The 14,790-nt window shown below is 44.2% G+C and overlaps 1 protein-coding gene across 1 annotated transcript in view; it reads left to right on the forward strand.

Annotated features, from left to right (window-relative positions):
• Window positions 1-14,790, forward strand: part of TMPRSS13 (transmembrane serine protease 13) — a 122,543-nt gene that overhangs the window by 101,201 nt on the left and 6,552 nt on the right. The window contains exons 10-12 of the mRNA XM_068240883.1: window positions 1,115-1,213; window positions 2,285-2,427; window positions 5,210-5,362. Of these exons, the coding sequence (XP_068096984.1) occupies window positions 1,115-1,213; window positions 2,285-2,427; window positions 5,210-5,362 (395 nt within the window). The remainder of the gene's footprint in view (window positions 1-1,114; window positions 1,214-2,284; window positions 2,428-5,209; window positions 5,363-14,790) is intronic.

Here is a 14,790-nt window from a genome sequence, read left to right on the forward strand (position 1 = left end):
TCCCAAAGCTTTAGAAATGGCTTTATAGCCTTTACCAGAATGATAGATCTCAATTACAGTACTTTTGTTCTCATTTGTTCCTGAATTTCTTTGGATCTTGGCATGATGTCTAGCTTTTGAGGTGCTTTTGGTCTACTTCTCTGTGTCAGATAGCTCCTATTTAAGTGATTTCTTGATTGAAACAGGTGTGTCAGTAATCAGGCCTGGGGGTGACTACAGAAATTGAACTCAGGTGTGATAAACCACAGTTAAGTTATTTTTTAACAAGGGGGGCAATTTCTTTTTCACACAGGGTCATGTAGATTTGGAGGTTTTTTTTCTCACTAAATAATAAAAACCATCATTTAAAACTGCATTTTGTGTTCAATTATGTTATCTTTGACTAATAGTTAACGGTTTTTGATGAGCAGAAACATTTAAGTGTGACAAACATGCAAAAGAATAAGAAATCAGGAAGGGGGTAAATAGTTTTTCACACCAATGTATATTAGAGGCAGAGGATAAACAGGACAGCCAGGTAACTGGTACTGCTTAAAAGGAAATAAGTATGGCAGCCTACATATAAACCTCACTATCCTTTAAATATATTCCTGGAGACAGACCAAAGTCCAAGTAAAAAAGCAGAACAAGGTAAATTCTACTTGTAATCAGAATTATAAGTAAACTAGTTGACCTAAGCCCGTTTAAAAATGGGCTCTCGGTCTGTCACCGCGGCATGTCAGCGCGCACCCGCCTGCCTGGCCCCTGGTAAGTCCTCACATCCTGTCCCAGCGGCTGTCAGTGCGGCATATGCGCAGTAGTGCAAAAGCACTGACACAGGGACATGGGACGCAGAGACACTTGCAAATTATTAGATAGGATACAATCAGTGTATAGCAAAGTGCTGAACAAAGTAAGAAGTTCTAGAATTTTGAAATCTGAAGGAATGGCTGTACAGCTGCAGCATGCAAAGCCACACAAAAGATTTTTCAGTTTGAAAAGATCAACCAACCAAAAGTAATACTCTATAAAAAGCTTCTCAGGCCCCCATTAGAGTGAAAAGCAATTGTAGTTTCATATTTTGCTTGTAATTTAGCCATAGTTCTACATCCTGCATTATTTACCTATCTTTCAGCTGCCATCCAGCCTGCCTGCCTTCCGATGACCAATCAAGTCTTTAGCCCTAACACAAAATGCTGGATCAGTGGGTTTGGTAAAACTGTTGCCACATCTGGTAAGTAGTATGCATTATTTATAACCGTTATATATAGAAACTTACTATTGTGCATTATAGGTAAAAACATTGGTATGCTCTCAAACAGAGGCATTAAATACAGCCCCCGGGTCCCCAAGCACCCAGGCACATAAAATTATCATGGGCTCCCCTGCAGCAGCACCCTCCCCCCATCACTGGCTCACAGCGATAACAGGGTTGACAGGCGAATGGATCTAAGTTGTCATTAGCGGCGGGGGGAGTTTAGCGGGTTACTGACATCTACGTTCTGCCAAAGAGACTGCAAACAGGATGCAGATTTCAGTAAGTTGCTACCAGTAGAGGATAAAGAAATCATTACAATGTTTATAAGTTACTGTCTTAAAGAAAATTGGTTTAATTTCTTCTACAAAGGTGGAGCTAGCAGGGATGGATTTACCATAAGGCACTGTAGGCCGTGCCTACAGGCGCCTGATGCAAAGGTGGCTCATTCCCCTCCCCAAGTGCATCCCTCCCACTTTATCTATGCAGAGTCCCAAGCGGAGTGTAAATGAGGGGTAACTCACCCAGGTCTCGGCATTCCCTTCTGTCGGGGGCTCCTCTAGCTACCTAATACTTTGGGGCACCTGTAGCTACGGGAAAGTGAACTAAGGAAGAAGTGAAAGCTGGACCAGCCAGTACACTTGTACTTTCATGGAGGGCGAAGTCTACTGTGCCAGGACACCTGTGCCTATAGGCTCTTGTCATGTTAATCCAGGCCTTGGAGCTAGAGATTAAAATTCATGTTCAGTCCAAGACCAGTTCATTTCAACGCTTTTTGCTAAATGGACTTTGTACAAGAATTTATTGAGCATGGAAACAATTTTAAAGTTATTCCAAGTGGTTATTTAATGTTCATTGCATCACAACAAAAGTATACAGTATAGCTCTATAGCATGACCTTGCTTTGCTCATTCTCACTTCTGAGATAATCTTGAAGTTTTGCAGTATTTGTGGTTTAAGTTTTACTACCGTAGCACTTGAAAGCAATCTCTGTGTAAATTAAACCGTAACACAAGGTACACGTTTTGAATTGGGTGACTGTCCTTGCAGATGATACTTCCCAAGTTCTGATGAAGGCAGAGGTGACAATTATCGGCACCCAGACCTGCAACAGCGCCACCGTATATAATGGAGCCATCAGTCAACGGATGATGTGTGCGGGGGACCTGGCTGGGGGGACGGATTCTTGTCAGGTGAGTTCTACGGGTGGACAGTGTACTTTTATTATCATTAAGTATTGATTTTACTGTCTGTCCAGTTTTATATAAGGGAAAAACCTAGTCAACAGTAAAGCAAGAGGTACCTTACTTTTACAAATGAATAGAATTAGGCAGGGACCACACTTATCAGTGCAGAAAATGCATGTTCTTTCACATTATTTTTATTATTATTTAGTATTTATATAGCGCCGCCGCCGACATCATGTCTTTTTCACTAACTGTCCCTCAGATGGGCTCACAATCTATTCCCTACCATAGTCATACCTCTATGTACCGGTATGTACAGTAGTTTCTAGTTGCTTGAGAGTAAAGGTTACAAATAGGCCTAGCTAAAAAAATTGTATATTATTCCACATTGTATACTTACCATACACTCTGTATTAATGTTTAAATACAGCAATTAAAAACCAATTAGAACAAACGACAGACTTAACTTAATGTAACAGAGGTTTATTACTGTATAAAGAAGTGTAATGGTAGATTTATGCATTCTGCAAGGCCAGATTTTTTTCTGGTTGCTTGAGAATTCTGGTTAACTGAGTTCTCGATAACGGGGGTTTTACTGTATCGCAGTCCAGGGCCAATTTAGGGGAAAGCCAATTCATTTATCTATGTGTTTTTGGCATGTGGGAGGAAACCAGAGTGCCCGAAGGAAACCCACATTTGAACCAGGGACATAGCGCTGCAAGGCGAGAGTGCTATCCACACTACGTCACTGTGATGCCACATGTAATTTTTTTTTCACACTATGCACACTTGACTGCGTTTAATCCTGCATGTTATTCACCAAAAACTAATAATGGTCAATGGGAAAATTCTAACAATGTATGATATCATGCACCAAAAAATACGTTTTTTTTTCTTGCATGTTTTTAAGTGTGAACCATTCCGTTAACTAACATTGGTTTCTGTTGTAATATGATTTAGCATTTTTTTTTGTGGGAAAAAAGCGTGTGATGTTGACAAGTGCGGCCCAGCCTTATAGAGTAAGGGTTGGTTCATTTCAGTGCTTTTCTAATCGCCAGTGATCAGCAAAGCGCTGCTGCTAATGTATGCCTACAGGATCATTCTCACTGCAGCGTTGCGATTTACACACACTTGGTGGTTCTGCAAGACATTAGAATACTGAGGTATAAATAGAATAGAGGAAGAAGAAATCCTAAAACAGTCGTGGTAGTGTTCAAAAGTCATATAGGAGTATGTTTAAACAAATGGGTGTTGAATGCAAAATAATAGCTATGTGTGCATGGAGTGAGCTAGTGTATTTACACATAAGGTTGATTCACTGGGCGTGTGTTGGTGTATAGAAAAAGCAATGTATGTAGATTGTAAAAAAATGGAAAAGCAGAGAAATTGCATACATTTGTGTTTCCAAGAAAGCTAAAGTGAATTTAGGTAATGGAATACTATATTTAGAGCAAATATCAATATGGAGTAAATGTTGAGATATGTGAATTTATTTCAATAGGTGTCAGAGGGAATTGTGTATGTGAGCATTGTTCTTTTTTTAACGACATTGCAAAATGAATAACCCTGCACAGAAACAGTATAAAGTTGGGCGCATACATCAAAAAAAGGCGCCTGGAAAAAAGGGAGCAGCCACGGCTGGTTGTAGACGTTTTGCTGCCCGAAGCAAACTTGTGAGGCACCTGATTAGCGGCAGATATAGTAAACGAGCTTGCGGAAATGCAGAGTGTGGCATGCATAGCTGCCGCAATTTGCATTTTCGCAAGCTCCTTTAATATTATTATTTAGCTCCTTTAATATGACTGCCGCTAATCAGGTGCCGAAATTTACCTCCCTAGCAGCATATCTCGGCAATTGTAAAAGCCGCTATTTGCGACAAAGAAGGTACATTTCGATGCTAGTAAGAGCCCGATAGACGCCGCCATGCGCCTAAATTTCTGTCTTTTGCCGCAAATCGTGGCTTTTACAATAAGCATCTATGGCGGCGCCTTTTTTTCAGTAAGGGCTCCTGCATCCTTTTGTCCAAAGAACACAGGGGATTTAACCACTGTATGACAACTGGTTATCATTTTTTCCAGCCAGAGCATAGTGCTGAAGATTTGAATGTTGTAGTTATAAAAGGTTGCTTTGGATTTGTGTATAATCCAAAAACCTTTGCTGATAATCTTACTTTCTAAATTGCTGATGTTGATGACCCTACCTTTACTCAAACCCTCGCTCTAATTTTAAACTTTCTTACCTAGCAAGTTATTTTTGTCCCTCCCCCTATTTCTATACTTGCGTTCTGAACATCATCCTTGTTACAATATGCAAAACTTTGGAAGGTGTATCTGTATGCTTATGCTAGGGTCCCTTCCACAAACTATTCATTCAAAAAATTACTGTTGGTGCAAATAACAGTTACTCGAGACCCTCTTTTTTGATGTTTTCAAGAGCGACAATGTGTAAATTACATCAGATCTCTGGAGAATTGATAGCCTGTCCAAGTGACCTACTCAGCTCACTGTTATTATATGTCTACTGCATATAGGGGAGATTGCGTCCACTCATATGTGTTTGTATGACACAGCTGTGAAATGTATGCATTGGTTATATTTTAAAAAAAAAAAATATCAACAATAAAGCGCCTACTTGTCAGGTACGGTATATAAAGCATACTGAGAAAACCACTCATATATAACTTTTAAAATTCTCAAATGTAGAATTTTGAGTGACACAAATCAGCATTAAAGTGATTTCATAAGAATTTCCCACAAACTATGGACAAAGTGCTGTAATGTTGTTACAGGGGGACAGTGGAGGACCATTGGTGTGTTTTGAAAAAGATCGCTGGTATTTGGCTGGAGTGACAAGTTGGGGCACTGGCTGTGGACAACGTAATAAACCTGGAGTGTATACTCGTGTCACTGAAATCCTTTCGTGGATTTACAACAAGATGGAGGTGAGAACAAGCATGAGGTTGTTGTTTTGACATGATCTTTTGAGGGCCAGGAGAATAAAGTCTTGTACACACATACAAGGATTGTGATCCCTCGGGTGACAGTTCAGGGCCTGTACAGAAGAGTTCTATAACTATGTGGAGGTAGGAGGGCCAATGGGCAAGATGGGCAGGGCTGCCATCAGAAATTTTAGGGCCTCATACTGGGCAAATCTACTGGACCCCCATCACTCCTTTCTGCCCCCACAATCTTTGAAGGCCTGAACACACTAACATCCGTGTCTCCACTTTTCACGCGCTCCCATGGCTAGTAGCATTTTGTGTGTGCTCAGTTTGTTAAGACTGTAACTGCACTTGCTCAGATCGCTCCAGCTATGAGGGTGTGATGGAGGAGGCACGTGGCCCAGAACAGTGCATGTACAGTGCCCTGCAACACTTCTGGATTGTGCACACTTCGCAGGAGCACAAGAAATTGAACTGGAAGAATTTTGTGGGAACTGATGGACTACAAAATTCTCCCATTTGTCTCAGGTTTACTTTAATCACTAACTAAGGTAACTCTTGGATAAGCCTCCTAGCACTTCTCATCAAATTAATGGACAGCCCATATGTGGCACTGTTGGCCAGGCCCCAGATTCACTCGGGCCCCATACAGCAGTCCCTCTTTGATGTCTTGAAGGCGGCGCTGAGAATGAGAAAGTAAACAATGCCCTCGCCCGTGCTCGGGTGAGTCAATTCGCCTGGGTGGACAGACTTTCAGTGCATAGAGGAGGGTTGCAGCACTACTCTACTTGGCTTCCTTGGCCAAGAACCAAAAACAGTTTAACACATGTACAAGGCGTAAGCTTAAAGGGACTCAGAGCTGAATTAAACAAAATGTTTTATACATACCTGGGGCTTCCTCCAGCCCCATATGCTCCAATCGCTCCCACACCGCCGTCCTCAGTCTTCCCGCAGCTTTAATACCGGGTCCCCGCACTTCTGTCAGTCAGGCCAGTGTATGCAGGAGAAGTGCGCCCTCTACGTATGTCTCCAGCAGCTAAACAGCAAACAGCACACTTCACTTACGTCAGACTGGCTCTGACTGACGGAGGTAAGATTATTGTAAATCGACTCACCCAAAATAACACAGTAGTAAATAGTAATAGTAAATATAAAATAAACTATGGTATAATGGACACTATATTTTAATCAAAACAGCATGACATTATCCCACACAAATATCTAAAATAACTAAAATGTAACACGGATACATTAAAACAAAAACAAATTTGAAGCTCTCATGGGCTCTTCCTGGCTACTCAGAGATGGTATTTTTCCTTTAAAGGGGAACTGAAGAGAGAGGTATATGGAGGCTGTCATGTTTATTTCCTTTTAGACAATACCAGTTGCCTGGCAGCCCTGCTGATCCTCTGCCTCTAATACTATTAGCCATAGCCCCTGAACAAGCATGCAGCAGATCAGGTGTTTCAGTGGTTCAGACTTATAAGTCTGATCTGACAAGACTAGCTGCATGCTTGTTTCTGGTTTCAATCAGATACTACTGCAGAGAAATAGACCAGCAGGGCTGCCAGGCAACTGGTATTGATTAAAAGGAAATAAGCATGAAAGCCTCCATATACCTCTCTCTTCAGTTCCCCTTTAAAGGACAACTGAAGTGAGAGGCATAAAAAGGCTGCCATATTTACCGTATTTCGCGCCGTATAAGACGCTCCGGAATATAAGACGCACCCAGGTTTAGAGGTCACAAACCAGGGAAAAAAAGATATATATACTAAACCTGGTGCGTCCATATTCCAGGAGCATCTTATACATGTTCTCCCCCAAATGGTGTCCGCCTGTTTCCCCATGTCCCCTCCTGTGTCCCTTATGTGCCCTCCTATGTCCATTATGTGCCCTCTTGTGTCCATTATGTGTTCTCCTGTTTACCTTTATGTGTTCTCCTGTGTCTCTTTACATGCCCTCTTGTGTCCATGATGTTTTCACCTGTGTCTATACAACCTCCTGTGTCCCATATGTGTGTACCTGTGTCCCTTTATGTGTCCCATATGTGTGTACCTGTGTCCCTTTATGTGTCCCATGTGTGTACCTGTGTCCCTTTCTGTGTCCCATATGTGTGTACCTGTGTCCCTTTGTGTGTCCTCCTGTGTCCCATATGTGTGGCCATTCCCTGGTGCCAAGTGGGTGGTCGCTCTCTCCCCGTGTCTCTGATGCCCGTGCACAAGTGAATCAGTAATGCTCAGGCAGCCGGATCACATACCACATGGCCGCCGCCGCCGCCGGGAACTGCCTCCTGTGTAATGCTGCTGGCGGCTCTTGTCCCGTGTGCCCGCTCGTTCTACTGCATGTCACTCCCCCATTTGCCAATGTAAATATCGGGCAGCTGGCTTCACTATCGCCGCGAGGATTGCAGACCTTGTCCCCCTGTGCGCGGCTGGCTCTATTGAAAGGCTCGTACTGATTGCGTCATCAGTACGAGCCTTTCAATAGAGCCAGCCGCGCACAGGGGGACAAGGTCTGCAATCCTCGCAGCGATAGGGAAGCCAGCTGTCCGATATTTACATTGGCAAATGGTGGAGCGGAGACGCAATAGAACGAGCGGGCACACGGGACAAGAGCCGCCAGCAGCATTACACAGGAGGCAGTTCCCGGCGGCGGCGGCCATGCGGTATGTGATCCGGCTGCCTGAACATGATTCACTTGTGCACAGTCATCAGAGACATGGGGAGTGGGCACACACAGGCAGGGAATCCCCGACATGGCGGCGGTTCATATCGGCGGGCGTTCGGAGGTCGGGGATTCCCTGCCTTTGCCGTATAAGACGCAGGGACTTTTTCTCCCCATTTTTGGGGGAGAAAAAGTGCGTCTTATACGGCGGAAAATACGGTAATTATTTTCCAACAATGCAAATTGCCTGGCTGTCCTGCTGATCCTCTGCCTCTGATACTTTTAGTCATTAGACCCTGTAAGGAGCATACAGATCAGTTGTATGACTTAAGGGAATCTAAAGTGAGAGGTATATGGAGGTTGCCATATTTATTTCCTTTTAAACAATGAATATTGCCTGGCTGCCCTGCTGGTCCTCTGCCTTTTATACTTTTATCCATAGACCCTGAACAAGCATTCAGATCAGGTGCTCTGACTGAATTCTGACTGGATTAGCTGCATGCTTGTTTCAGGAGTGTGGTTCAGACACTATTGCAACCAAAGAGATCAGCAGGATAGCCAGGCAACTGGTATTGCTTAAAAGGAAATAAATATAGAAGCCTCGCTTTAGGTTCCCTTTAAGTTTGACTGCATTTGCCGCATGTTTCAGGTGTGCGATTCAGATACTACTGATGAGTGAAAGATTAGCAGACGGAAAACAAGAAAGATACTTACCCAGGGATTCCTCCAGCCCCATAAGTATGTCTGAGTCCCTCCCCGTCCTCCTGTGGTCTGCCATTCAGCTGTGATCAGCCCCGGTAACTGATTCAGTTGCATCAGTCGGGGTCTTTTGCGCATGCGTCCAACGAATCTGCCCGATTCCTGTCTGAACTTGGTCTTTTGGATGACAATCCAGCATGTGTACATGTGGCAAATGACTAGACAACTAACTGATAATGGGGAGTATGCCTGATCCAACTAGCAGATCAACTCACCAGACTGTTGGGCTGATATCAGTAGTTGACCACATGTGTACAAGTCATTTGAATGACATGCGCTTGTTTTGAATTTGTCCGTATTGTACAGTCTGTCATTCTGCTTGCAAGCGCAGTAAGCAAATTAGTTGGTCGTTCAGTTGGTTGGTGCTGGAAAATTAAAGTGTAATCGCTTAGTTGTGTGGTCAGTCATTTCGTGGAATTAGTCGCACACTTTGTTGGATGTATATACTAGCCTATAGTTATTTTACATATTTGTGTGGGATATGGTCATGCTATTTTTATTAAAGTGGTCTGAAAGCCAGCATTTCTACTTTGCTCTAAAAGATTCCTCACAGCTTGAAAGCTACTATCCCAGCATTTTTTTTTAGCAGAACATCACTGAAATGGTTAAACAAAGCCATTTGTCCTGCTATTCAGCTTCAAATCTGCATCCAAACTGTAGATAACAGTATCTTTGTTTACATTCCAATGTTGATACAATGTGTGTAAACACAGTGTAGGAGCTCTCTGTGTGTGCCTGAAGCACAGAGAGCTTCACACAGTTCAGAATAGCTCATTAGATGTTAATATATAATAAAAATCAGTTTGAATAAAATGCTATGACAGCTTTTAGGGCACAATAAACTACACTTTGGAAACTTGTAATTTGTAAACAGACAATATTACTTATGCACAAAAGCAAATACTGTATGCTAACTGTATGAGTAATAAAAAGTAGGAAAACACATTTTTATTAAATGTTATGTCGGAGTTTCAGATCCCTTTAAGATAGAGTTTAGTTCCATTATTCCATCGTTTATTTTCTCTTTAATATCTTGTTAATATTAATTTCAACTCTAGTTCCTTGTGGGAGCCCAGGCAGAGATGCAGGGAAGGAATTATGAAGCAGATTGAGGTGCGGTTATCAACCAGGCCATACAGTTTTGTAGGAGTTCTACTTGTTGGTCATTTTACAGGTCTTATCCTTACCAGCAGCTTACGGAGAAGCAGAATATGTGATCCACACATCCATAACTGCTTATGAGGTTGATTGGCATTTGTGCCCTCTCAGAGGCTTGGCAGTGCTGTTGTAAGTCACTAAAATAGTTCACTGGTTCTGGCCAGATCTGGATCATTCAAGTTTACAGCGCCTGGAGATCCTCCGTGTGATTTTTATATCTGAGCTATTTTACGTTAGGTTAGGTGTCAATCAACCTATTATGCAGGTCTCATTTTGCTATTGGAAAGTAAATCGATTGAATAAGAGGTAGTCAAGGATAATAAAATGTTTTTAAAAATATGTAGCATGAGATGGCAAGATATTATTTACTTTCCAACAGAAGGCCACACACCACTTATGGGATAGAAGTAACCAATTTATTAAAGCACTTTTTGACAACACGTTTCATAAGTATTCTTGCTATATCCTTGGATCTGTGTGTGCCTGTATCAGGCTCTAAATGTATTAGGCCCAAAATGTATTAGGCCCAAAATGAGCCTCGCCTCAGGATACATGCTACTGCGTTGGTGCGATGCAGCCGTGCTCACACATGGAGGGGAGTGTGGTTGCGAGCAATCGTCGACATTAAAGGGAACCTGAGATGGAGGTTTAGCAATAAAATTTACATACCTGTGGCTTCCTCTAGCTCCCTCTGCCCTGATCTCTCCCACGCCATCCTCTTCTTCCTCTTTGTTAGCCCACATTTGGCCCCTGGAAAATCCTCTGGGCTGGGGCCAACTGTGTATGTACAGTGCTACTGCGCAGGCGCAGAACGCTCCCGGCTACGCAAGCAAGACAGCGGAGCGCGTCTGGCTGGACTGCACATGTGGCAACTGGAAGATTTTCTGTGGCCAGTTGAGCGCGAACAGAGAGGGAGAAGAAGAGGCTGTGGAAGCGATCAGGCTGGAGGAGGGTGGAGGATGCCCCAGGCACGTATATTTTATAGCAGGGGCCCCATTTCAGGTACACTTTAACCACTTCCCGACCGCCGTATTGACAATTGGCGGCCGGGAAGTGGACCCCGCAAGGACCGCCGTATAGACAAATGGCGGCGGTCCTTGTAGGGGCATGGGCGGAGCGATCGCGTCATCCGTGATGCGATCCTCCGCCGGCGCCTGTCTCCGCTCACCCGCAGCAACATCCCGCCGGCCATACGGAAGCGCCGGCGGGTTGTTAACCCGACGATCGCCGCATACAAAGTGTATAATACACTTTGTAATGTTTACAAAGTGTATTGTGGTCCCAGTGTCCGAGGGACCACCAGGGCAGGCTGCAGCCACCCTATGTCGCACCCAAGCACACTGATTTCCCCCCCCTGCCCCAGATCGCCCACAGCACCCCTCAGACCCCCCCCCGCCCACCCCCCAGACCCCTGTTTGCACCCAATCACCCCCCTAATCACCCATCAATCACTCCCTGTCACTATCTGTCAACGCTATTTTTTTTAACCCCCCCCCTGCCCCCTGCCCCCTCCTGATCACCCCCCTCACCCCTCAGATTCTCCCCAGACCCCCCACAGACCCCCCCCCTGTGTACTGTATGCATCTATCCCCCCTGATCACCTGTCAATCACCTGTCAATCACCCATCAATCACCCCCTGTCACTGCCACCCATCAATCAGCCTCTAACCTGCCCCTTGCGGGCAATCTGATCACCCACCCACACCGATAGATCGCCCGCAGATCCGACATCAGATCACCACCCAAGTGCAGTGTTTACATCTATTTTCTCCTCTAAACACCCACTAATTACCCATCAATCACCCATCAATCACCCCCTATCACCACCTGTCACTGTTACCCATCAGATCAGACCCTAATCTGCCCCTTGCGGGCACCAAATCACCCGCCTACACGCTCGGATTGCCCTCAGACCCCCCCTTATCAATTCGCCAGTGCAATATTTACATCTGTGCTTCCCTGTAATAACCCACTGATCACCTGTCAATCACCTGTCAATCACCCATCAATCACCCCCTGTCACTGCCACCCATCAATCACTCCCTGTCACTTCCACCCATTAATCAGCCCCTAACCTGCCCCTTGCGGGCAATCTGATCACCCACCCACACCAATAGATCGCCCGCAGATCCGACATCAGATCACCACCCAAGCGCAGTGTTTACATCTATTGTCTCCTCTAAACACCCACTAATTACCCATCAATCACCCCCTATCACCACCTGTCACTGTTACCCATCAGATCAGACCCTAATCTGCCCCTTGCGGGCACCCAATCACCCGCCTACACGCTCAGATTGCCCTCAGACCCCCCCCTTATCAATTCGCCAGGGCATTATTTACATCTGTCCTTCCCTGTAATAAACCACTGATCACCCATCAATCACCCCCTGTCACTGCCACCCATCAATCACCTCCTGTCACTGCCACTCATCAATCAGCCCCTAACCTGCCCCTTGCGGGCAATCTGATCACCCACCCACACCAATAGTTTGCCCGCAGATCCGACGTCAGATCACCTCCCAAGTGCAGTGTTTATATCTGTTCTCTACCCTAAACACCCACTAATTACCCATCAATCACCCCCTGTCACTGCTACCTATCAGATTAGACCCCTATCTGCCCCTAGGGCACTCAATCACCCACCCACACCCTCAGAATGCCCTCAGGCCCCAGCCCTGATCACCTCGCCAGTGCATTGCTTGCATCTATTCCCCCCTCTAATCACACCTTGAGACACCCATCAATCACCTCCTGTCAGCCCCTAGCACACCTACCCATCAGATCAGGCCCTAATTTGCCCCGTGTGGGCTCCTGATCAATCGGCCAAACCCTCAGATCCCCCTCAGATCCCCTTCTGATCACCTCCCCAGTGCATTGATTGCATCTATTTTCCCCTCTAACCACCCCCTGAGACACCCATCAATCACCTCCTGTCACCCCCTAGCACTCCTATCCATCAGATCAGGCCCAATACAACCTGTCATCTAAAAGGCCACCCTGCTTATGACCGGTTCCACAAAATTCGCCCCCTCATAGACCACCTGTCATCAAAATTTTCAGATGCTTATACCCCTGAACAGTCATTTTGAGACATTTGGTTTTCAGACTACTCACGGTTTTGGGCCCGTAAAATGCCAGGGCGGTATATGAACCCCACAAACTGACCCCATTTTAGAAAAAAGACACCCCAATGTATTCTGTTAGGTGTATGACGAGTTCATAGAAGATTTTATTTTTTGTCACAAGTTAGCGGAAATTGATTTTTATTGTTTTTTTTCACAAAGTGTCATTTTCCGCTAACTTGTGACAAAAAATAAAATCTTCTATGAACTCACTGTACTACTAACGGAATACCTTGGGGTGTCTTCTTTCTAAAATGGGGCCATTTGTGGGGTTCCTTTACTGTCCTGGCATTTTAGGGGCCCTAAACCATGAGGAGTAATCTTGAAACAAAATTTCTCAAAATGACCTGTGAAATCCTAAAGGTACTCATTGGACTTTGGGCCCCTTAGCGCAGTTAGGGTGCAAAAAAGTGCCACACATGTGGTATCGCTGTACTCAGGAGAAGTAGTATAATGTGTTTTGGGGTGTATTTTTACACATACCCATGCTGAGTAGAAGAAAGATCTCTGTAAATGGACAATTGTGTGTAAAAAAAATTAAAAAAATTGTCATTTACAGAGATATTTCTCCCACCCAGCATCGGTATGTGTAAAAATACACCCCAAAACACATTATACTACTTCTCCTGAGTACGGCAATACCACATGTGTGGCACTTTATTGCAGCCTAACTGCGCTAAGGGGCCCAAAGTCCAATGAGCACCTTTAGGCTTTACAGGGGTGCTTACAAATGAGCACCCCCCAAAATGCGAGGACAGTAAACACACCCCACAAATGACCCCATTTTGGAAAGTAGACACTTCAAGGTATTCAGAGAGGGGCATGGTGAGTCCGTGGCAGATTTCATTTTTTTTTTTTTTCGCAAGTTAGAAGAAATGGAAACTTTTTTTTTTTTTTGTCACAAAGTGTCATTTTCCGCTTACTTGTGACAAAAATTAATAGCTTCTATGAACTCACTATGCCTCTCAGTGAATACTTTGGGATGTCTTCTTTCCAAAATGGGGTCATTTGGGGGGTATTTATACTATCCTGGAATTCTAGCCCCTCATGAAACATGTCAGGTGGTCAGAAAAGTCATAGATGCTTGAAAATGGGAAAACTCACTTTTTGCACCATAGTTTGTAAACGCTATAACTTTTACCCAAACCAATAAATATACACTGAATGGTTTTTTTTTTTATCAAAAACATGTTTGTCCACATTTTTCGTGCTGCATGTATACAGAAATTTTACTTTATTTGAAAAATGTCAGCACAGAAAGTTAAAAAAATCATTTTTTTGCCAAAATTCATGTCTTTTTTGATGAATATAATAAAAAGTAAAAATCGCAGGAGCAATCAAATAGCACCAAAAGAAAGCTTTATTAGTGACAAGAAAAGGAGCCAAAATTCATTTAGGTGGTAGGTTGTATGAGCGAGCAATAAACCGTGAAAGCTGCAGTGGTCTGAATGGAAAAAAAGTGGCCGGTCCTTAAGGGGGGGTAAAGCCCACGGTCCTCAAGTGGTTAAAGTCGAAGATTGTTTAGAGGGTCTCAGCAGAGGAACGGAGGGGCAAAGGAAGACTGGGGAAGTCTCTGGACCATCTTTTTTTTTTTTTTTTTTTTAAGCTACAGGTGTCCTTTAAGGCAGTGCACATGTGCCAGCTTGCCAATGATTAAGGGTCTTGTTACAGAACGTCATCCTAAATGTGCTGCAGGGCATGGCTTTAATTTGCGGCTCCTGC

The sequence above is a fragment of the Hyperolius riggenbachi genome, chromosome 6, assembly GCF_040937935.1.
Source record: "Hyperolius riggenbachi isolate aHypRig1 chromosome 6, aHypRig1.pri, whole genome shotgun sequence".
In the NCBI taxonomy this organism is placed as follows: domain Eukaryota; kingdom Metazoa; phylum Chordata; class Amphibia; order Anura; family Hyperoliidae; genus Hyperolius; species Hyperolius riggenbachi.